Source organism: Salvelinus fontinalis, chromosome 31, assembly GCF_029448725.1.
Source record: "Salvelinus fontinalis isolate EN_2023a chromosome 31, ASM2944872v1, whole genome shotgun sequence".
Classification (NCBI taxonomy): domain Eukaryota; kingdom Metazoa; phylum Chordata; class Actinopteri; order Salmoniformes; family Salmonidae; genus Salvelinus; species Salvelinus fontinalis.
The window spans coordinates 29,347,783-29,370,675 of NC_074695.1; the positions used below are offsets into that span (position 1 = coordinate 29,347,783).

At 38.8% G+C, this 22,893-nt stretch overlaps 1 protein-coding gene across 1 annotated transcript in view; it reads left to right on the forward strand.

Annotated features, from left to right (window-relative positions):
* The first annotated feature begins 17,276 nt into the window (after positions 1-17,276).
* LOC129829998 (immunoglobulin-like and fibronectin type III domain-containing protein 1) overlaps positions 17,277-22,893 on the forward strand; it is a 35,063-nt gene continuing 29,446 nt past the window's right edge. Inside the window, exons 1-3 of the mRNA XM_055892100.1 lie at positions 17,277-17,325; positions 18,633-18,668; positions 22,674-22,796. Coding sequence (XP_055748075.1) covers positions 17,277-17,325; positions 18,633-18,668; positions 22,674-22,796 — 208 coding nt within the window. The remainder of the gene's footprint in view (positions 17,326-18,632; positions 18,669-22,673; positions 22,797-22,893) is intronic.

Genomic DNA, 22,893 nt, shown 5'->3' on the forward strand with positions numbered 1-22,893 from the left:
TTCATCCATGTTATTTTAATTTGACTTGTGAAATCCTGCACTATGTAGGCCTAGTCCAATGGTGGTAGATGCAGACCCTGCAGTGTGCCAAGGTTATATCAATCTGGTGTTCTTTGACATCACTGTGGCATGGTGTTGATCCCAGCCTGACAAGGAGCCAAGCCATCGCTAGGTGTACTTTCACCTTTCAGACTCTAGCTATACTGAACGAAAATATAATGTAAAGTGTTGATCCCATGTTTCATGAGCTGAAATAAAATATCCCATACATTTTCCATACTCACAAAAAGCTTATTTCACTCAAACTTTGTGTACAAATTTGTTAAGATCCCTGTTAGCGAGCATTTCACCTTTGCCAAGATAATCCATCCACCTGACAGGTGTGGCATATCAAGAAGCTGATTAAACACCATGATCATTACATAGTTGCACATTGTGCTGGGGACAATAAAAGGCCACTCTAAATATGCAGTTTTGTCACACAACACAATGCCAGAGATGTCTTAAGTTTTGAGGGAGAGTGGACTTGGCATGCGGATGCAGGAATGTCCACCAGAACTCTTGCCAGAGAATTTAATGATCATTTCTCTACCATAAGCCGCCTTCAACATAATTTTAGAGAATTTGGCAGTACGTCCAACCGGCCTCACAACCGCAGACCACGTGTAACCGCGCCAGCCTAGGACCTCCACATCCGTCTTCTTCACCTGAGACCACCTGAGATCATCTGAGACCAAGCCATCCGTATTTCTGTCTGTAGTAAATCCATTTTGTTGGGAAAAACTAATTCTGATTGGCTAGCCTACAATCCCAGTGGATGGGCCTATGCCCTCCCAGGCCCACCCATGGCTGAGCCCCTGCCTAGTCATGTGAAATCCATAGATTAGGGCTTCATGAGTAAAAGTAAAGATACCTCAATAGTCACCCAGTAAAATACTACTTGAGTAAAAGTCTAAAGGTACTGTATTTGTTTTTAAATATACTCTAGTGTCAAAAGTAAATGTATTTGCAAAAATATACTTATCAAAGAAAAAGTATAAAACAGTAATTTACAAACAATGCATTTTAAATTTACTAACGAAGCAGTTTAGTGAGTCTGCCAGATCTGAGGAAGTAAGGATGACCAGAGATATTCTCTTGACAAGTGCGTGAATTGGACCATTTTCCTGTCCTGCTAAGCATTCAAAATGTAACTAGTACTTTGGATGTCAGGAAAAAATGTATGTAGTAAAAATTCATTTTCTTTTCTTTAGGAATGTAGTGAAGGAAAAATAAAAGTTGTCAAATATAAATAGTAAAGTACAGATATCCCCAAAAATGACTCAAGTAGTACTTTAAGTATTTTTACTTAAGAACTTTACACCACTGCCAGCGACCACTTGAGGTGAGTAGGATGGAGGTGGCAGCAAGGGGATGAAGTGACGAGGGCCTAAATTGGCCTTCTAAAGAGAAAATTAGTTCTCAGCTCTCCATGGTATGAGAAATAACAGATCATCTAAGGTCGTTACTAGACATCTTAGCCAGATGATCTCTCTCCACCCGAATACCCTAAACAGATGGGCTGGGGACCATATGATGTAAGGAAAATACCAGAAAGGCCAAGTGTCAGCTGGTCCTCCCCTAAATCATCCTTCCAGCCGGGGATAAATCCCAAGACTAAGCCCTGGTCAGGAGACTTGATATTAGATATTAGATATTGATATTAGATATTAGATATTAGATATTATATTAGATATTATATTAGTTGATGTGATCTACACCGTTCTGTGATGAACCTTAACGTGGAGCATGTGCGAGAAGGCTTGGCATGTTTAAATGTTTACATTTATTATTGTTTTCATGAATTGTGGTTTGTGTTCTTTATTAGACTCTACCCAGCAAACAAAAATATGTGAAAGTTCCCAGAACATTTGTAAGGTCGCAGCAAATGTTTTCATAACACAAAAACTGTCCAGTCGTGGTGATGATTATAGAATGATTGTATGACATTCACCTGACGTTGCAAGAACGTTCCTAGAACACATTTAATTTGGTTTTTAAATGTTCCCAGAATGTTTCATTAGGTTGTGGGAACAGTCTGATGAGACCAATGTGGGGACATTACAAAGTATATGTTCCCAAAACACAAAAACTGTCCAGTTGTGTGGATGATTCTACAATGTTTCTTAGTTTTGGATACCTTGTGAATATGGGCCCAGAAGTATGCAGCATATAAAGAAGATGGGTGAAGTGATGGTGAAAAGTTACCAGTATCTCCCTGGGTTAGTTATGTCTAAGAAGGCTAAAATGGAAGTGTGGAATTCCCGATTGTCCTTAGTGCCATTGCTATATACCGAGAGAAAAGAAGCTGCAAAAGAGCTTCACTAGTGGTGTAGAGAACAAAAGACCTGGTTGGCAACCACACATTGCAGGTTCAAACCACACATGTGCAGATTGTCAACATATGAGGTGTAAAAAGTATGATTGGGTTTGTATGATTAAATGCTGTTCAAATATCTAATGAACAAAATAATGGGCAGACTGTCGACATACAGTATGACGTGTAAAAGATGGGTTTGTATGATTAAATGCTGGTGAAAAAGATTGTACTTTTTGGAGAAATGTCCTCTGGACTGATGAAAGAAAAATGGAACTGTTTGGCCATAATGACCATCGTTATGTTTGGAGGAAAAAGGGGGAGAATTGCAAGCCGAAGAACACCATCCCAACCGTGAAGCACGGGGGTGGCAGCATCATGTTGTGGGGGTGCTTTGCTGCAGGAGGGACTGGTGCACTTCACAAAATAGATGGCTTCATGAGGAAGGAAAAGTATGTGGATATATTGAAGCAACATCTCAAGACATCAGTCAGTAAGTTAAAGCTTGGTGGCAAATGGGTCTTCCAAATGGACAATGACACCAAGCATACTTCCAATGTTGTGACAAAATGGCTTAAGGACAACAAAGTCAAGGTATTGGAGTGGCCATCACAAAGCCCTGACCTCAATCCTATAAAAAATGTGCGGGCAGAACTGAAAAAGTGTGTGCCAGCAAGGAGGCCTACAAACCTAACTCAGTTACACCAGCTCTGTCAGGAGGAATGTGCCAAAATTCACCCATCTTATTCTGGGAAGCTTGTGGAAGGCTACCGGAAACTTTTGACCCAAGATAAACAATTTAAAGGCAATGCTACCAAATACTAATTGAGTGCTTGTAAACTTCTGATCCACTAGGAATGTGATGAAAGAAAAGCTGAAATAAATCAATCTCTCAACTATTATTGACATTTCACATTCTTAAAATAAAGCGGTGATCCTAACTGACCTAAGACAGGGAATTTTTACTAGGATTAAATGTCAGGAATGGTGAAAAACGGAGTTTAAATGTATTTGGCTAAGGTGTATGTGTAACGGTTGTCGTCGGTGGAAGGAGAGGACCAAAGTGCAGCGTGGTTAGTGTTCATCTTATTTAATAAATCCAAAACTGAACACTTCAAATACAAAACAACAAAGTGAAAACCGAAACAGTTCTGTCTGGTGCAGACACACAAAGACTGAAAATAACCACCCACAAACCCAACAGAAAACAGGCTACCTAAATATGGTTCCCAATCAGGGACAACGATTGACAGCTGCCTCTGATTGAGAACCATATCAGGCCAAACACAGAAATAGAAAAACTAACATAAACAACCCACCCAACTCACGCCCTGACCATACTAAAACAAAAGACAAAACAAAGGAACTAAGGTCAGAACGTGACAATATGTAAACTTCCGACTTCAACTGAATTTCTGTATGTCATTTTCAAAAAAATATGCAAAAATGTGTCATTACGGGTATTGTGTGCAGATGGGTGGGTGAGAATGTTATATTTAATACATTTTGAATTCAGACTGTAACTGTCACGTTCGTCGTAACAAGGAGACCAAGGCGCAGCGTGATTTTAATACATTATTTTATTAACGAAGAATACTGAACAAACTATACAAACAACAAAACGAACGTGAAGCTAATATAACGAATGCTAACATGCAACTACACATAGACAATAACCCACAAAACCTAAATGGAAAATGGCAACCTAAATAGGATCCCCAATCAGAGACAACGATAAACAGCTACCTCTGATTGGGAACCAATTCAGGCCACCATAGACCTACAATAACCTAGACTTACAAAAACCTCATAGATCTACAAAAAACCCTAGACAACAAAAAACACGCATACCCACCCACGTCACACCCTGACCAGATCAAAATAATACAGAAAACATATATAACTAAGGTCAGGGCATGACAGTAACACAACAAAATGTGGAATAAGTGAAGGGTTATGAATATGTTCTGAATGCACCGTACATCTGGGGAACGGATGGATTGGGAACCTTAATTGAAAACTTTCTGTTGGCACTGTTTGCTATGAACATTACTGGTACATTCTGTTATTACATTAACTGTAAACCTGATGAGAACTTTTGAATGTTCTGTGGATCTTGTTACTGATGTTGTGCACAACATGTTAGTGAATGTTAGATTATTCCAATGATATTTATTTTTATTTATTTTTTGAAAAATACAAATATTTTGTTATCAAAAACATTCTATGTTTTTGGATGTTGTCATCCAAATGTTAGTTAAACCCTAACTATGGGAATCTTAGCTAATGTTCTGGGAATGTTGCCGGTTTGCTGGGTAGGCTGTTCATTGTTGTCTACCCGTTAAGTACCAAGCATTATTAAACCAGACATTTGTTACAATGTTGCCAGACAGTGGACCAGATCATATCTAGTTGGATTATGATGTATAAACCCACTATAAAGTCTTCATGGTGTTCTTGGAAAAGACAACAATATTTGGACTCCAAAATGGTAACTTATGGTCCTGTGATCATCGCAGTCTCTGAGGCTTTATAGAGGAATCAAGTTGCTCTGCCAATATATTTCAGCTGTACAGCAGCTGTGAAGGATGTACTTTCATTGGTAAATCCCTCAACTAATGGCTTTTGAACCACATCTATTCTTCGACAATTGGTCTTGGCTTTAGAGCAATAGCAGCCTCCAAGTTTGAAGAGCCATTTCTAGTGGATTTCTAAATTGGTTACATTTTTGTAAAAATCAGGATGACTTGTAACTAGCTTTCACTTCGTTGATTTGCCCATTAGAATTCCAATATTGGCATTCAAAGGTTTTTCGTATACCGGTATGTATAAACTGGAATATAATACTGGAGTGGCTGAGAGATTAGATTTGATACTAGTCCAGTGGTGATTTTAGCATGTAAATCTTGGTGGGACCAAAAAAAATGAATGAGTGGGATGCATGTCAGCAAAGCTACTACGCAACACAAAACTAAACAATAAATTAATTGCACTATAACAGTAACAAACGGTGCCCACAAACTCTTAGGGCCTACGTAAAGCTGTCCCAACATCTTATAACCGCTGCATCTGGCTATCAGCGGAGCCTTGTCTGGCAGCAAAACAGTTCATTCAGCCTAATTTATTGCCTTTAAAAAAAATAGCTGATATGGCTGACTTGCTAAAAAAAATATTGTTTCTAATTGAGATGTACAAACTATAGCATAAGGGGATGACAAGTGGATAAGAGGCAATCTGTAATTTAAATGAAGACATTAATGAGCGAGCTAGGACAGTCAATATAATTATTTGTTTGGCACTTTTGAAATGTACAGCAACAAAATTCAGAACATGGGCCATACTTACAGTGTTCTCCCTGTACACTAAGTCAGAACTGGTCAATAAATAAAGGGGGAATATAATCAGACAATGAAAGCTCTTGCAAAATTAGATGATTACATTTCTCTAAAACAGGTTATAGGCTACATGTGCAACACCAAGTCAGAACAGTAGGCGAAATTAAGAAAGGTAGACCAAATTATTAGGGTGAGGCACATGGGCTACTAACAGCTTACTACACAACATACACTTAGTATTACTTTCTTAGCTACAGTATACATACAGTATCTCCCTGGCATAGTACATTGTTTATGCAGCAGCATACAAGACATTTCTGGACTCACCTTTTTGTGCTGTGCTCACTTGAATAGGAAGGTTGCACGGCGGTCCTTCATGGGCAAATTTTGTCATCAAAGTCCGGCATTTATGGTGCTTTCACTGGGAACTTGGAAAAAAACAAGGTCAAATCATGATGACGTCAATAATCTTCATGTCATAGCTCTAGAAAAGAGGCCCGAGTTCCCGACTTACAATTCCGAGTTGGATGACCGTTCAAAACGTATTTCCCAGAACACTGAGATAATCATGGCGCAACTAGAAAATATTACCAACACTGGCTGCCACAGAAAGCACTGAGCAAGGCTGGAACACCTGCATTTTGGAGCTGCCTTACTCAAGAAAGCAAAAAAAGAGACCATGTTTGTATGCATCTTTATTAACTCAATGACTTTTTTTTACATTGTTTGCAAACTGATATGTGACAGGTATTAATGCTAAAATAACATGCAAAACAGGTAAGCCCCCCCAAAAAATTGTATATTTAATTACTTTTATTTTTTAGCTAAAAATGTGGGGCTCCACTGTACTAGTCTAATACCTTGCCTGGTTGTAATATTAGAAGTGTTCCGTTGTATGGAAAAGGGAAAACATGATGGCATAACTCTGAGTTACAAGAATATAAATCTCTCAGGTATCTCCAGATATATCCAAACATGGGAGAATCAAATGGCAAGGGTGCAACATTTAACCCAGCAATGTGAATCTTTGTGAGGGGAGATGAGAATAGCATTACAATAAATGTCACTGTATTAGAATTACAGCCACCCCTATCCTGTACTTTATTACTGTCAGTGGCTAGTTTTGGTTTCATCATGTGATCATGCGATTTATCATTGTCTCCGAGGTCTCGGAGGTCATCAACCATGTGGAAATGCTATTTGTCTCGGGCATATCATAGGTCAGTGAGTTAGTCAGCATGCACTGAATGGCAACAATGAACAAGTGGGCTCAACAGGTATAAAACAATGCGATCGCTGCCTGGTTGAGACATATGGCAAAAGGTACAGTAGTACGTGTTAGCAGAGATGAAGGATATACCCCATTCACATTAAATTGATAGATCCTGCCAAGCTCATCATTAGTTTAATCGGATTATGATAACACTGACTAGACAACACCTTACTGTGGCCTTTCTGCAGCCAATTATTTTATGATGTATGCTTTAAGAATAGCGTTTGATTTATTTATGTGGCCTTGATATGTGACCTGAACAGGTTGGCTGTGCATAGCATACCCACGTTGAGAGATAAATCCGGTCTCTCCGCCAGAGACGCTCCTGTCACTCTCCATGCCTCTTCAATGGAATGGGATCACTTGTTTACTCAACTTCTCAATATACTGTATTACCTCAGGTAGTGGTGGAAAAACTACCCAATTGTCATACTTGAGTAAAATTAAAGATACCTTAATAGAAAATAACTCAAGTAAAAAGTGAAAGTCACCCAGTAAAATACTACTTGAGTAAAGTCTAAAGGTATTTGGTTTTAATATACTTAAGTAAAAGTGTAAATCATTTCAAATTCCAAACCAGATGGCAAGATATTCTTGTTTTTTTAAATTTACGGATAGCCTGGAGCACACTCCAACACTCAGACATAATTAACAAACAAAGCATTTGTGACCATTTTCTTGTTCTGCTAAGCATTAAAAATGTAAGTACTTTTGGGTGTCAGGGAAAATGTATGGGAGTAAAATGTACATTATTTTATTTAGGAATGTAGTGGAGTAAAAGTAAAAGTTGTCAAAAATATAAATAGTAAAGTAAAGTACAGATACCTAAAAAAAATTCTTTTTACTGAAGTACTTTACACCACTGACCTCAGGCATGTCAGCTAAAACATGTATTTACTCTCCAGAGGCTGATTCAGGACTTTTATAAGCATTTCTAGAAGCTTACAAAGGGTCACCACACCACAACCTCACAAAATGATTTGTAGAACTTTTGAAGAAGACGTTTGATGAATGGCAGGTAATTTGAGTGACTACTTGGCAGACCACCCGGCACATGTTGAAGACCCTTTATGTCCATTTAGAGTCCTGTCTTTTGCACATAGTACAGGTATGGCTCATCTAGGCAAGAGGCCATGCTTACCATATACATTTAAATATATGAAATGTATTATTTTATTTTCTCAGAAGACATTACCCATCATTGCATACATTTATCAAAATTATTTTCCCGAGTTTGTCACCAGCTACATCAGAGATCGCTGACATATTGATGTTTAAAATGGCAAGATAACTGCTAACAAAAAAGTAAACTTCACTTGTTTTTTCTTCCTGTTTTCCTCATCGAGATCTGGTTATGTCTCTTGTTGTATTTTGAATGACCAGGCACTGGTGACATAACCCAAAGGCCGCCATGCTCCAATGAGGGGCCGGCCATTGCTGTCTTGTTAGCACCCAGGCGGCTCCCCTCAGTACTTGTCCATGGCTGGAATGATCACTATGTGCCATGACATTTTATCAATATGGAAAAGGATCGACGAAGGGACTAATCCAGTAGGTTTATGTGGGATTATGCCTACTCTGGAGGCTATTTAGTTGCACTAGGGGAACTGTACGTGGAAGGACGAACATGGCAGGAGACTGGCACCACATGAAACTTGCTGGTCTTATTGAAATAAACACATCCGGCGTTCTGGTCAGCTGCAGCTTGTTATGATATTTGTACCTCCAGACGATTAGTATTTCATTCTTTTAGGATGGCTCACTTTAGAAGAGGAAGCTAGGCGAACTCATTGAACTTACAAATATGTCAATGTTGCTTAGATGAGAAACATCAAAAATGTCTACACAGATTTGAATGATGGCGAACATGTTTAGATGCCATGTATATTCACTTCTTGATGTAAACAAATATCAATGCTTGGGAAAAGGTACTATGGTCTGTATGTATTTCACTAGCAGCAAACAGCTTGGAAAGCATGTACTGCATTGTGGTGTGTCAGTTGAAAGATCGCTGTCACGTACTACAACTACAGGACCAAGGCGTCCAAAACTCTTGCTCCCTGTGTTTTCATTTGCAGCGCAATGTTAGATGTTTTATTACCCAGTTTAAAATATCCTCTTTGTCCTTTCATCAATCATGATCATGTGACAGCATTTGTCATATCAAGTTTTGGGGAAATGCAACCTTCAGCATAACAAGTTCATATTCTTGATTATTTATGCCGCTACAGTATATAGGATGGTGACATAGAAACAAACTACAGAAAGACTAGTAGAGTGTCTGTGCGAACAGTAATGATGCAAACAACATTGCACAAGAACAAATATATTGTATCCCCCAGTCGGGATTCGGAATTCTCCTTTGGATCATGACCAGACTGTCAAAGCAGCAGTAATTACATAGAAGCCACTCTGAGTGTGAAGGATTAAGATCTCAGAGATATCAGAAACAGACACGTTCCCATGGAGAGGACTGAGTATAAACAGGCATTACACTCAGTCTTCCTCATGCAGGTGTCTGCCATTGGAAATACAGGAACAACTGCAAAAACAAACTGTTAGACACGACTATCAGGCAGATGAGATAAGGTTTTGACTAGGCTGTTTTGACGCAAACATCAAGGATGGTGTTTTTATGCTTAGTTTCCTGACTTCTTTATGCTCTCTGTATCCTTTCAAAGAAGTTATAATGTACGGTGCTGTGGAAAAGTATTTGCCCCTTTCTGATTTTTTCTTTTTTAAATATTTTTTACACTGAATGTTATCAGATCTTCAATCAAAACCTAATATTACATAAATGGAACCTGAGTTAACAAATAACAAAAAATAATGATACTTATTTTATTGATTTAATGAACAAAGTTATGCAACACCCAATTAACGTGTGTGAAAAATGAATTGCCCCAATACACTCAATAACTGACTGTGCCACCTTTAGTTGCAATGACTGCAACCAAATGCTTCCTGTAGTTGTTGATCAGTCTCATTGCTGTGGAAAATTTTTGGCCCACTCTTTCATGTAGAACTGCTTTAACTCAGCGACATTTGTTGGTTTTCAAGCATGAACTGCCCATTTCAAGTCTTGCCAGAACATCTCAATTGGGATTAGGTCTGGACTTTGACTAGGCTATTCCAAAACTGAAAGTGTGTTACTTTTTAACCAATTTTCATGTAGATTTGATTGTGTGTTTTGGATCATTGTCTTGCTGCATGACCCAGCTGTGCTTCAGCTTCAGCTCACAGACAGATAGAATTCTACAGGAGAATGGCAGGCTATGATACTGAGCAGAATTCATGGTTCCTTCTATTAAGGCAAGTCATCGAGTCCTGAGGCAGCAAATCATCCCCAAACCACCACCACCATGAATGACCGTTGGTATGAGGTTCTTACTCTGAAATGCAGTGGTTGGTCTCAGCCAGACATAATGGGACCTATCTCATCTAAAAGGTGACTCAAGTTTGTCAAAAAGCACCTGGAAGCACCTGGATGATCATCAAGACTCTTGGAAGAATGTTCTATGGACAGATGAGCCAAAAGTATAACTTTTTGGGTCCCATTATCCCATTAATATTCAGTATCAAAAATGTGCAACAGTAAAGAAAATTAGAAAGGGGGCAAATACTTTTTCACAGCACTGTATATACAGAGGTATTTATGATTTTCTCTGTTTTTGCATATTTTTGACACTGAACGTTTTCAGATCTTCAATTAAAACCTACTATTAGATACCTGAGTTTACATTTTATATTTATTTATTTCAAATAAACTAAGTTATGCAACTGTGAGGAAACAACAACTACGCGTTTGGTTGGAGGCGTTTGGTTGGAGGCGTTTGGTTGGAGGCGTTTGGTTGGAGGCGTTTGGTTGGAGGCGTTTGGTTGGAGGCGTTTGGTTGGAGGCGTTTGGTTGGAGGCGTTTGGTTGGAGGCGTTTGGTTGGAGGCGTTTGGTTGGAGGCGTTTGGTTGGAGGCGTTTGGTTGGAGGCGTTTGGTTGGAGGCGTTTGGTTGGAGGCATTTGGTTGGAGGCGTTTGGTTGGAGTCATTGCAGCTAAAGGTGGCACAACCAGTTATTGAGTGTAAGGGGGCAATTACTTTTTCACACAAGTGCATTGGGTGTTGCATCATTTTGTTTATGAAATAAGTATGCAACTGTTGTGTTATTTGTTCACTCTGGTTTGCTTAATCTAATATTAGGTTTTGGTTGAAGATCTGATAATATTAAAGTATAAAAAATATGCAAAAGTAGAGAAAATTAGGAAGGGGGCAAATACTTTTTCACATCACTGTATATGAGAGCAATGATGAAACTGAGATCCTTGTGTTGATTGAAGGTTAAGTTCTCACAGAAGTTTTCCAAATATTTCAAAGCCCTTTAACTTTAGTTCAGGTCAATGGGTTTTCCTTTTAAAAGACTCATAAGAGTCCTCCAACAACAACCGTCTCGGAGCACTAACAGGATGAGAAACAGATATGACACAATAAAAATAAGGTACTCTTCATTACGCATAACATGTTACGTAATGCATTTAGCATGATGAAAGGGACAAGTGACTCCTTCTTAACCTCAACCTCTGAAGTCTACTTTGTAGTATCATCACAGCTGATGATTAGCGCTATGAGAGGTCAGCTATGTAAGATCAATATTAACCCACGTTGTGTTTGTAAAGCTACAGTATATGGGAAGCATATGGTGTTTCCGTCATTTCACCTTGATGAAATTACTACAATATTCTTTGAAGTGCTTTTTAGCAGTAACACTAGTTGACCTTTGAATAGAGGCATATAAGAAATGAAAACAAATTATGTGAATAACCTCATGTACATATCTTGCATTTGAAACAATCCCCATTTTATGTTTGAATTAAAGGAGCTAATGAATAAGATAAATCTACTCTCTGATTGAATAATATAGGCACTGTATGCGTGACAAGATTTGAATACCAACCTAATGTCTACATAACTTTAAATGGAGACCACCACACCAATCTTGTTCTTTTCAGCAAATGTTTCTGTGAAGATGGCTAGACTGTCACCAGTCATTATGTGGTGTAGAGAAACTCAGTATCTGTTGATACCCCTCACTCCATCATCCTTTTCATCATATAGCCCCCTACCCCCAGACCACCCTCCTCCCCTTTTGAGGAACCGTCTGCCTAAATACAGGGAGAGCCTCCTCTTGATCAGAATCACTGTGTCTGGTTACTAACTGGCTGGCAGAGAAATCAAATCCGTTTCCCCCAAAGGATTTACTACAAAGCAAAACCTTGAGGGCAGCGAGAAAATACCACAAGAAATACCCAAGCCCTCAAATACAGTCTGAGTTGGAGGACGTGAGCAGTAGACAGGCGACAGGCAGGTAAGCTACCTTTTAACTGACTATTGCAAGATCATACTGAGTAAGGTCACCGGAGAAATGTAATTTCCAGGGACCATAAAACAGATTTCATTCCCAGGTGTACCTGAAATGTACCTACAGTGTACCTAAAGTTATACTGGATTTTGAAAAAACAAACACCCTGAGGGTTCTACTAAGAGGGAGACCAGTCGTGTATGAGGAATTACCATATTTGGTCCATTTAAAGTTTTGATTTATGTCAATCCGGGCAATATATTTGATTAACTGTTCTACACTGGACCATACTGTATTTTTCCCCAATGAGCTCGGTCCCAGCACACTATCTCTGTGATGACTTGATTCTTGCCGTAAATGTATTATAATGCAATATTTCATGCTGCACACAATGAATATCATTTAAAATGTAATGTAATTAATGACATGTGGGTTTAAGTTCTGGTACGCTATTTAAGAAAATAAATATCAGCCTTTCACTTTTTAATCGTATCTAATTATATTTTTGTAAGAGAATGTACTTTTTTTCTTTCTTTCTTGATTGATGATGTCCTCATCTGATTAAAAAAAGACATGCTATGGATTACATTTCAGGCCATGGAACCCATGGTGTGTTGGACCACATGTAGTAAGGTCAGGCGTAGTGAAGACCACAGGAGGTTGGTGGCACCTTAATTGGGGAGGACGGGCTCATGGTAATGGCTGGTGCGGAATCAGTGAAATGGTATCAAATACATGAAACACATGGTTTCCATGTGTTTGATGCCATTCCATTTACTCCGTTCCAGACATTATTATGAGCTGTCCTCCCCTCAGCAGCCTCCACTGGTAAAGACACATGAAGTCATTGCAGTAGGCAGGCCTGGGTTCAACTACTATTTAACATCTTTCAAATACTTTGAGTGTTTGCTTTAGGCTGCCTGGAGATCCAGGTGGTCAGTGTTAGCACTTTTGAGACATTTCTATTGGTTGCATTGCAACAGACCATCTCAATCAAGCACATATACAGTATTTGCAATTATTTATAATAGCATTTGAACCCAGGTCTAGCAGTAGGTTACCAGCAGGGTCACAGCTAACTATAGCGTTCGAAGTGTGTACTGGCAGTGTTTGTCCTACTACTGTTATGACTCATGGGATGGGAAAGAACATGACAAGAAGGGAATGCTTGGCACCCTGATGTTCATTAAAGTCATATACTTTTGATTTAATATGGTGCTCTGAGTGCCAAGATGTGATGACCCTCAAATCCCTTTGGGACACTTTCCATGTAGCATTAATGCTTTAATTCAAACTACTGTAGCTCTTAGGAATTTCTAAACATTAAGGTTCAGAATTTGTCATTTTGTTCAGCAGGTTTGATTTATTGTACTCACATCTGCTAAGCATATACTTCTTTATTTGGAATGTTTCAAATAAAATACTGTACTCAACAACGATTTCTCAGATCATCTTGTGAGGACATATGAGGTTAAACTAGCCCAGCACTCTGATTGATTTATAAAACTCAACTATCTGTACCATATTTCGTCAGGCTTAGCCTCTCACTATGTATCAGTTGGCAGGTACACATGCAAGTGAAGTTCAAATGGTTTAGACTTAGAGCATGGAACACTCAATTAGAACAGCATGTGCATTATTGACAAAGAATGCTATCTTAATAATCAATCACATTTATTTTATAAACCCTTTTTACATCTGCAGTTGTAACAAAGTGCTTTATGATAAGACATACAGTATCCACAGCTCTAAACTTTTGAGAATTGCCTCTCATACAAGACTAGGGATGCAAAGCTACAGTACCAGTAATTTACCAAATTATTGGAATCTTCCGTCATTTTGGTAGTTAATATAAAATCTATGGCAATCGTAACTTTGGTAATTTATACTGTATTCATATATAGTACTCCTTTTTTATATCAGCGTCCATATTGTCCATGAGTTTCTAGTAGATAGATCATATGGTTCAAAAGAAAATAGCCTAAATAGTGAAAAAAGCATCTAATCAACAATGGTATTATTTTTAACTACTTCCGCAACCTGTCCAACTATTGACTTTTTTCACAACTGCTACCAGTTTGATGCCAAAACATTGACATCAAATACATGTTGACAGTGAAACAAATACAATTATTTCAAATATATACAGTGCCTTCGGAAAACATTTAGACCCCTTGACTTTTTCGTCATTTTGTTACGTTCCAGACTTTTTCTGATCAATCTACACCCTATAATGGCAAAACAAGAAAACTGTTTTTTAGAAATATTCTAATGAGTCGCTGCCCTACCATTTGAATTATCACTCATAGCGCAAAGAACACTTTTGTAAACGGCAAAGAAACATTTCAGGGCTCAAAGGGATATTATTTGAGTCATTACGATTCCACACCTTTCCCAAAGAATCCTTGAGGAACCCTCTTTTATTTGTGTATATAGTGCATTCGGAAAGTATTCAAACCCCTTGACTTTTTACACATTTTGTTACATTACAGCTTTATTCTAAAATGGATTATATTTTTACAAAACCTCATCAATCTACAAGCAATACCCCATTATGACAAAGTAAAAACAGGTTTTCAGACGTTTTTGCAAATGCATTAAAAGTAAGAAACAGAAATACCTTATTTACATAAGTATTCAGACCCTTTGCTATAAGACTCGAAATTGAGCTCAGGTGCATCCTGTTTCCATTGATCATCCTTGAGATGTTTCTACAACTTGATTGGACATGATGGTAAATTCAATTGATTGGAAATGATTTGAAATGGCACACACCTGTCTACATAATGTCCAACAGTTGACAGTGCATGTCAGAGCAAAAACCAAGCCATGAGGTTGAAGGAATTGTCTGTAGAGCTCCGACACAGGGTTGTGTCGAGGCACAGATCTGGGAAAAGATACCAAAAAAAGTATGCAGCTTTGCAGCTTTTTTGGTCTGATTAAACCAAGATTGAACTCTTTGGCCTAAATGTGTGTGGAGGAAACCTGGCACCATCCCAACTGTGAAGCATGGTGGTGGCATCATCATGCTGTGGGGATGGGAGGGACGGGAGGGACTGGGAGACTTGTCAGGATCGAGGAAAAGATTAACGGAGCAAAGTACAGAGAGAACCTTGATGAAAACCTGCTCCAGAGCACTCACGATCTCAGACTGAGGCGAACGTACACCTTTCAACAGGACAAATACCCTAAGCACACAGCCAAGACAACACAGGAGTGTCTTCGAGACAAGTCTCTCAATGTCCTTGAGTGGCCCAGCCAGAGCCTGGACTTGAACCCGATCGAACATCTCTGGGGAGACCTGAAAATAGCTGTGCAGCGACGTTCCCATCCAACCTGACAGAGCTTGTGAGGATCTGCAGAGAAGAATCGGAGAAACTCCCCAAATACAGGTTTGCCAAGCTTGTAGCGTCATACCCAAGAAGACTCAATGCTGTAATCGCTGCCAAAGGTGCTTCAACAAAGTACTGAGTAAAGGGTCAGAATACTTATGTAAATATAATATTTCCCGTTTTTGTATTTTTGTTTATATGCAAATTTTCTAAAAACTGTTTTTGCTTTGTCATTATGGGGTATTGTGTGTAGATTGATGAGGGGAAAAAACTATTTAATCAATTTTAGAATAAGGCTGTAATGTAACAAAATGTGAAAAAGTCAAGGGGTCTGAATACTTTCCGATGGCACCATATATAAAGGATATTTCATGCTGAAACCCCATATTAAACACCTATGGTATTCAATTGGTTGATGGTTTATATTTAGGATAATGTTTTACAGCTTTGACATTTTTTATTTTAAAATCATCTTATTCAATTACAGAAGGCCTACGATTATTACTGATACCTGTGATAATCTGAAGAACTCAAAGGGGTACTTTATGTAATAGATTATATAAAATCCTTGAAAGATAACAACATTCTGGTAGTTTAGTGGAAAACGAATGTTGCCAGTATTATACCCTCCCTTCGCAACCCTATCCAAGCCCCTTAAGCTTTTCTACTGCAATCACCCTAAGTCTGCCACTTTTTGGCTAGACAATTCTTAGACTTTACACAGGTACTCTAATTCTGATATTTTGCCTTTTTTTTTTTCTCTCTCAATCAGATCAGATCGTTTGCCAAAAACTGTTACAAACTAGATACTTGTTTGCAATCTCATATCAAAAACCTTTGTTGACCTTGCTATTTCTATCTGCGTACCCATTCAAGTATAACCACTCCAGTCATTTGGACAATCTTGGTGATAGCATGGTCATAGTTTTATGAGGTATGTGCCCTATCACATGCACAGGGTTAGTCTTGGCTGTTTAATGAAAGGTAATACATCTTCTGAATCCCATGTAATTAAATTGGCTTCTGACAGTTTAAAATGACAGCACCACACAAAAAGATGAAAGGCAATGTACTGTATGCTGTATCTTTACCAGATTATGAGAAACACAGACACACACACACTTTGCCTTGCTCAAGATACACAATCATATGCATCCCATAAATAATGAATATTGTCAGCAAACAACAAGGAACTTTTTATCTCTTAGATTAAATACAGTCTACGGTACAGCACACTGTGCACCCTGAGCATGTGTCATTGTCACTGTTATGAGCTGTAGTCACTATCAGTCACACAGGAAAAGGGCATCAGCCTAAAGTTCAAACACAACATGCATCCTTCACACTCCACATTTAATGGACACCTCAGCAAGTGCAAGACTTTACAGATGACATGTCAACATTGCCTTCTAGAGACAGACATACAGCTCAGCTGTGTTCAGGAACTTTGGACTCTGCCACCTCTTTTGGAAAGACATTCTCGTAATAGATAAAGTATAATAGAGAACAAGGGTTGAAAATATCAAAATTCATAAGTCATCAATCAGTTGATGTTTACATTATGTTTTCATTTACAGAGAGCCCCCTGACTGACTGAGCTTTTGGATCACACACACACACATCTGCCAAGATGTGGAAGAAGTCAAAGGTCACAGACCAGACGGCCACTGGCCAAGGAGGTACTGTATACATGAGTGTTCCTTTCTCTCCTTCCTAATTCCAGTACAGTACATACTAAGACAGAGACGACAACAAACATCAAGCGTTATCTTCACAAGGCCCCCAATGATTGCCAGAGAAAATATAGATGGGAATACCTTGTGGTGCACTGTGGTATTGCAGTAGCCTATATTGGCAGCCAACACTACATGACCAAAAGTATGTGGACACCTGTTTGTCGAACATCTTATTCCAAAATGATGGCTATTAATATGGAATTGGTCCCCCTTTGTTGCTATAAAAGCCTCGACTCTTCTGGGAAGCCTTTCCACTGGTTGTGATACAGCCTGGAATCAAACCAGGGTCTGTAGTGACACCTCTAGCACTGAGATGCAGTGCCTTAGACCGCTGCGCCATTGGGGAGATGAACCACCCCAAGAAAAAACACAACAAAGGAAATAAGAACATCTTGTTTCAAGTGATCAGCAGTTTCAGAAGAGGCGACTAAGACCCAAGACAATGAACAAGACAAGATGGAACTCGGTTTAAAATGAATTTTCAGTCTCATTGAATATTGAACATTGCAGATGAGCCAGAGGGTTGTCTCCTTTATACACAATGGCAGCTCTTTGAAATATAGCCAGTCAATCAGAGTTGAGTAGAACATAAACACAAGAACATTGGAATTGCCCTGAGGATGGGGAGGGAGGGCCATCAAGCTCTAGGGTCTAGTACCATGTCTCACAGGAGAGAAAAAAATCTCTACAACATTACATTGTCTGAGATTCAGACACATCTGCAAGAAATGAATGAAGTTGTATTGCCATACTAACTTGGTCCTTGTAGTACCATTAGTAAAGTCCATTATGGATATGTCTTTAACTATTGTCCTTAAATGTACAAAACTACATTCCAAACGTAGCTAAATGTCTTTGTACCTGTATTTGTGTTTCACCCCATTTATTAAATTGGTCACACTTTACTTTAAGCCAACAATCCTTCATTACTTGTTTTAGACATATATGAGCCTTTATGATGATGTATTTTAAGGCTGACATAATATGTTACATGATGTTAATTTATGTCTTTAAGTAAAGTGTTACAAATGTATTGTATGTCCCTATGTTGGAATATATCCTGTCTTTACCATACATATCGTAATGTATAAGGATTCTAATGTCTCTCTGCCATTCTGCCAAAGTACTAGGCCTAAACCATGTCTTTGCCAGAAAGGTACTTCTCCTCTCCCTCTCTCCAAGTCCTTACCAGGATTAATGTTTCTTGTCTCATCTGCTTCCACGTCATCCTTTTGTCTTTGCACGCCCAGGCCCTTCAGAGGCTGAACAGGAAGAAGATAAAAAAGGTAGGACAGTGATGATCAAAAAGCAAGTTTCGCTTTTTCACTCACTGATGTTTTGGTTTTCAAATTCTATATATTGAGGTAAATTGATTTTGATTGGTTGTCCTGAGATTTTAAATATTCTGGGCAATTAATTAAATCAGTTAACCTCATGCTGCCTTCAGGTCAGATGTGACCTCTGGACATATTTGAAGATGAAAAACACACACAAACAAAATGTTCAACTATTTTGGATTCAAACATCAGTGGTATAGTATCTGTGTTGTATTCATGTTTTAGAAGATTGTAGTATGTAGTATTCATGCACATTCTTCTGGAATGCACATATCGGGAAATAGAAATGTTTATTTTCTTAAGATATTGTAAAACATAAAGGTAAACTGTAATCAATGTACTTCATGATAAAGAGGTTGGTTTACCTTTGATGTCTACATTCTGTTATGAAAATATAAAAATACAAAACTCATATGTGACAAAACACTTCCAAAAACTCAAACATTTTCCTGTGTGAAATTGTACAATACTATTCACATTCAAGGACAAGAATAATTTGTAAATAATTTACTGCCCAGTGCACTTTGGATGTTTATTGTCCTGTCATGTGAACAGTAAAGGCATTGAAACAAACCATTTCCAGTACCTCACATGTGGAAAAGCACGTCATGACTGACATCTGCTGGTGAGGATAAGAAGTCAGATAAAGCCCCAACCTAAATGTCGGTCATGCAAAATAAACAACCTGGCCAGAGATGCAGCAGGTGCATAGTATGTTAAACAAAATGGAAGTAAATATACATATATACAGTACCAGTCAAAAGTTTGGACACACCTACTCATTCAAGGGTTTTTCTTTATTTTGACTATTTTCTACATTGTAGAATAATAGTGAAACATCACAACTATGAAATAACACATATGGAATCATGTAGTTATCAAAAAAGTGTTAAAAAAATCTAAATATATTTGAGATTTGAGATTCTTCAAAGTAGCCACCCTTTGCCTTGATGACAGCTTTGCACATTCTTGGCATTCTCTCAACCAGCTTCATGAGGTAGTCACCTGGAATGCATTTTAATTAACAGGTGTGCAAAGTTCATTTGTTTGCATTTGAGGCAATCAGCTCTGTTGTGACAAGGTAGGGATGGTATACAGAAGATAGCCCTATTTGTTTAAAGACCAAGTCCATATTGTGGCAAGACCAGCCCAAATAAGCAAAGAGAAAGGACAGTTCATCATTACTTTAAGACATGAAGGTCAGTCAATACAGAAAATGTAAACTTTGAAAGTTTCTTCAAGTGCAGTCGCAAAAACCATCATGGCTATGATGAAATTGGTTCTCATGAGGACCGACACAGGAAAGGAAAACCCAGACTTACCAGAGTTCACTAGAGTTCCTAGCCTATGAAATTACAGCCCAAATAAATGCTTCACAGAGTTCAAGTAACAGACACATCTCAAAATCAACTGTTCAGAGGAGACTGCATGAATCAGGCCTTCGTGGTCGAATTGCTGCAAAGAAATCACCAATAAGAAGAAGAGACTTGCTTGTGCCAAGAAACACAAGTATTAGACCGGTGGAACATTAGACCGGTGGAAATCTGTCCTTTGGTCTGATGAGTCCAAATTTGAGATTTTGGGTTCCACCCGCCATGTCTTTGTGAGACGCAGAGTAGGTGAACGGATGATCTCTGCGTGTGTGGTTCTCACAATGAAGCATGGAGGAGGTGGTGTGATGGTGTGGGGGTGCTTTGCTGGTGACACTGTCCGTGATTTATTTAGAATTCAAGGCACACTTAACCAGCATGGCTACCACAGCATTCATCAGTGGTACTCCATCCCATCTGGTTTGCGCTTAGTGGGACTATCATTTATTTTTCAACAAGACAATGACCCAACACACCTCCAGGCTGTGTAAGGGCTATTTGACCAAGAAGAGAGTGATGGAATGCTGCATCAGATGACCTGGCTTCCACAATCACCCGATGCTTTGGGATGAGTTGAACCGCAGAGTTGAGCAAAAGCAGCCAACAAGCAGCCAAAAGTAGCCAACAAGTGCTCAGCATATGTGGGAATTCTTTCAAGACTATTGGAAGAGCCAAGAGTGCCAAGAGTGTGCAAAGCTGTCATTTGGGGGGGGGGGGATATAATTTTTTTATTTCACCTTTATTTAGCCAGGTAGGCCAGTTGAGAACAAGTTCTCATTTACAACTGCGACCTGGCCAAGATAAAGCAAAGGAATGCGACACAAACAACAACACAGAGTTACACATGGAATAAACAAACGTACAGTCAATAACACAATAGAAGAAGTCTATATACAGGGTGTGCAAATGGTGTAAGGAGGTAAGGCAATAATAAGTAATTACAATTTAGCAAATTAACACTGGAGTAATGGATGTGCAGATGATGATGTGCAAGTAGAAATACTGGTGTGCAAAAGAGCAAAAAAGTTAATAAAAACAATATGGGGATGAGGTAGGTAGTTGGATGGGCTATTTACAGATGGGCTGTGTACAGCTGCAGTGATTGGTAAGCTGCTCAGATAGCTGATGCTTAAAGTTATTGAGAGAGATAAAAGTCTCCTAATTCAGTGATTTTTGCAATTCGTTCCAGTCATTGGCAGCAGAGAACTGGAAGAAAAGGCGGCCAAATGAGGTGTTGGCTTTAGGGATGACCAGTGAGATATACCTGCTGGAGCGCGTGCTACCGGTGGGTGTTGTTATGGTGACCAGTGAGCTGAGATAAGGTGGAGCTTTACCTAGCAAAGACTTATAGATGACCTGGAGCCAGTGGGTCTGGCGACGAATATGAAGCGAGGGCCAGGCGACGAGAGCATACAGGTCGCAGTGGTGGGTGGTATATGGGGCTTTGGTGACAAAACGGATGGCACTGTGATAGACTTCATCCAGTTTGCTGAGTAGAGTGTTGGAGGCTATTTTGTAAATGACATCTCCTAAGTCGAGGATTGGTAGGATAGTCAGTTTTACGAGGGTATGTTTGGCAGTGTGAGTGAAGGAGGCTTTGTTGCGAAATAGGAAGCTGAATCTAGATTTAATTTTGGATTGGAGATGTTTAATGTGAGTCTGGAAGGAGAGTTCACAGTCTAGCAAGACACCTAGGTATTTGTTGTCCACATATTCTAATTCAGAACCATCCAAAGTAGTGATGCTGGCCAGGCGGTCGGGTGCGGGCAGCAATCGGTTGAAAAGCATGCGTTTATAATGAGTAATGTAGGTGTGTCCAAACTTTTGACTGGTACTGTATATATACAGTGCATTCAGAAAGTATTCAGACCCCTTGACTTTATCCACATTTAGTTACGTTACAGCCTTATTCTAAAATTGATTAAATAGTTTTTTTCTCCTCCTCAATCTACACACAATATCCCATATTGACAAAGCAAAAACAGGTTTTTAGAAATTTTTGCAAATGTATTAAACATAAACTTAAATATCACATTTACATAAGTATTCAGACCATTTACTCGGTACTTTGTTCAAGCACCCTTGGCAGTGATTAAAGTATATTATCCGTACAGAAGAATGGGTGAAACTCTCCAGATACAGGTGTGCCAAGCTTGTAGCGTCATACCCAAGAAGACTGCAGGCTGTAATCACTGCCAAAAGTGCTTGAACAAAATACTGAGTAAATGGTCTGAATACTTATGTAAATTTGATATTTAAGTTTTTATTTTAAATACATGTGCAAAAAAATCGAAGCCTTATTTTGCTTTGTTATTATGGGGTATTGTATGTAGATTGATAAGGGGGAAAAAACAATATAATCCATTTTAGAATAAGGCTATAACATAACAAAATGTGGAAAAAGTCAAGGAGTCCGAATACATCCTGAATGTATTGTATTTATATATCATGATTGAATAATTGATTCATGCCATTTTTGAGTGCAGTTCATGTATTGATTCATTGATTGGATTTATGTTTTTGTAAAACATTTTTTGGGGCTTAATCAGACTTATTTTCCTCTTACTTCTCATCTTTTCTCCAGCTGGCATCAAGAAGAGGTCCAAGGTCCCTGGGGTCATGATCACGCAGTTTATAGAGGTTCTACCGGAGGGCAAGAGCACCCCAGACTTCCTTCGCAAACCCATCGCTCTAACCATTCAAGAGGGTGAGCCCTCAGGATGTTTTAGGAGATCTGTATCAGGCCTAGGCCCTCTCAGTGTTGGTCTATGTGCTCAGAGGTGTCATGCCAATAGGGGGCACAG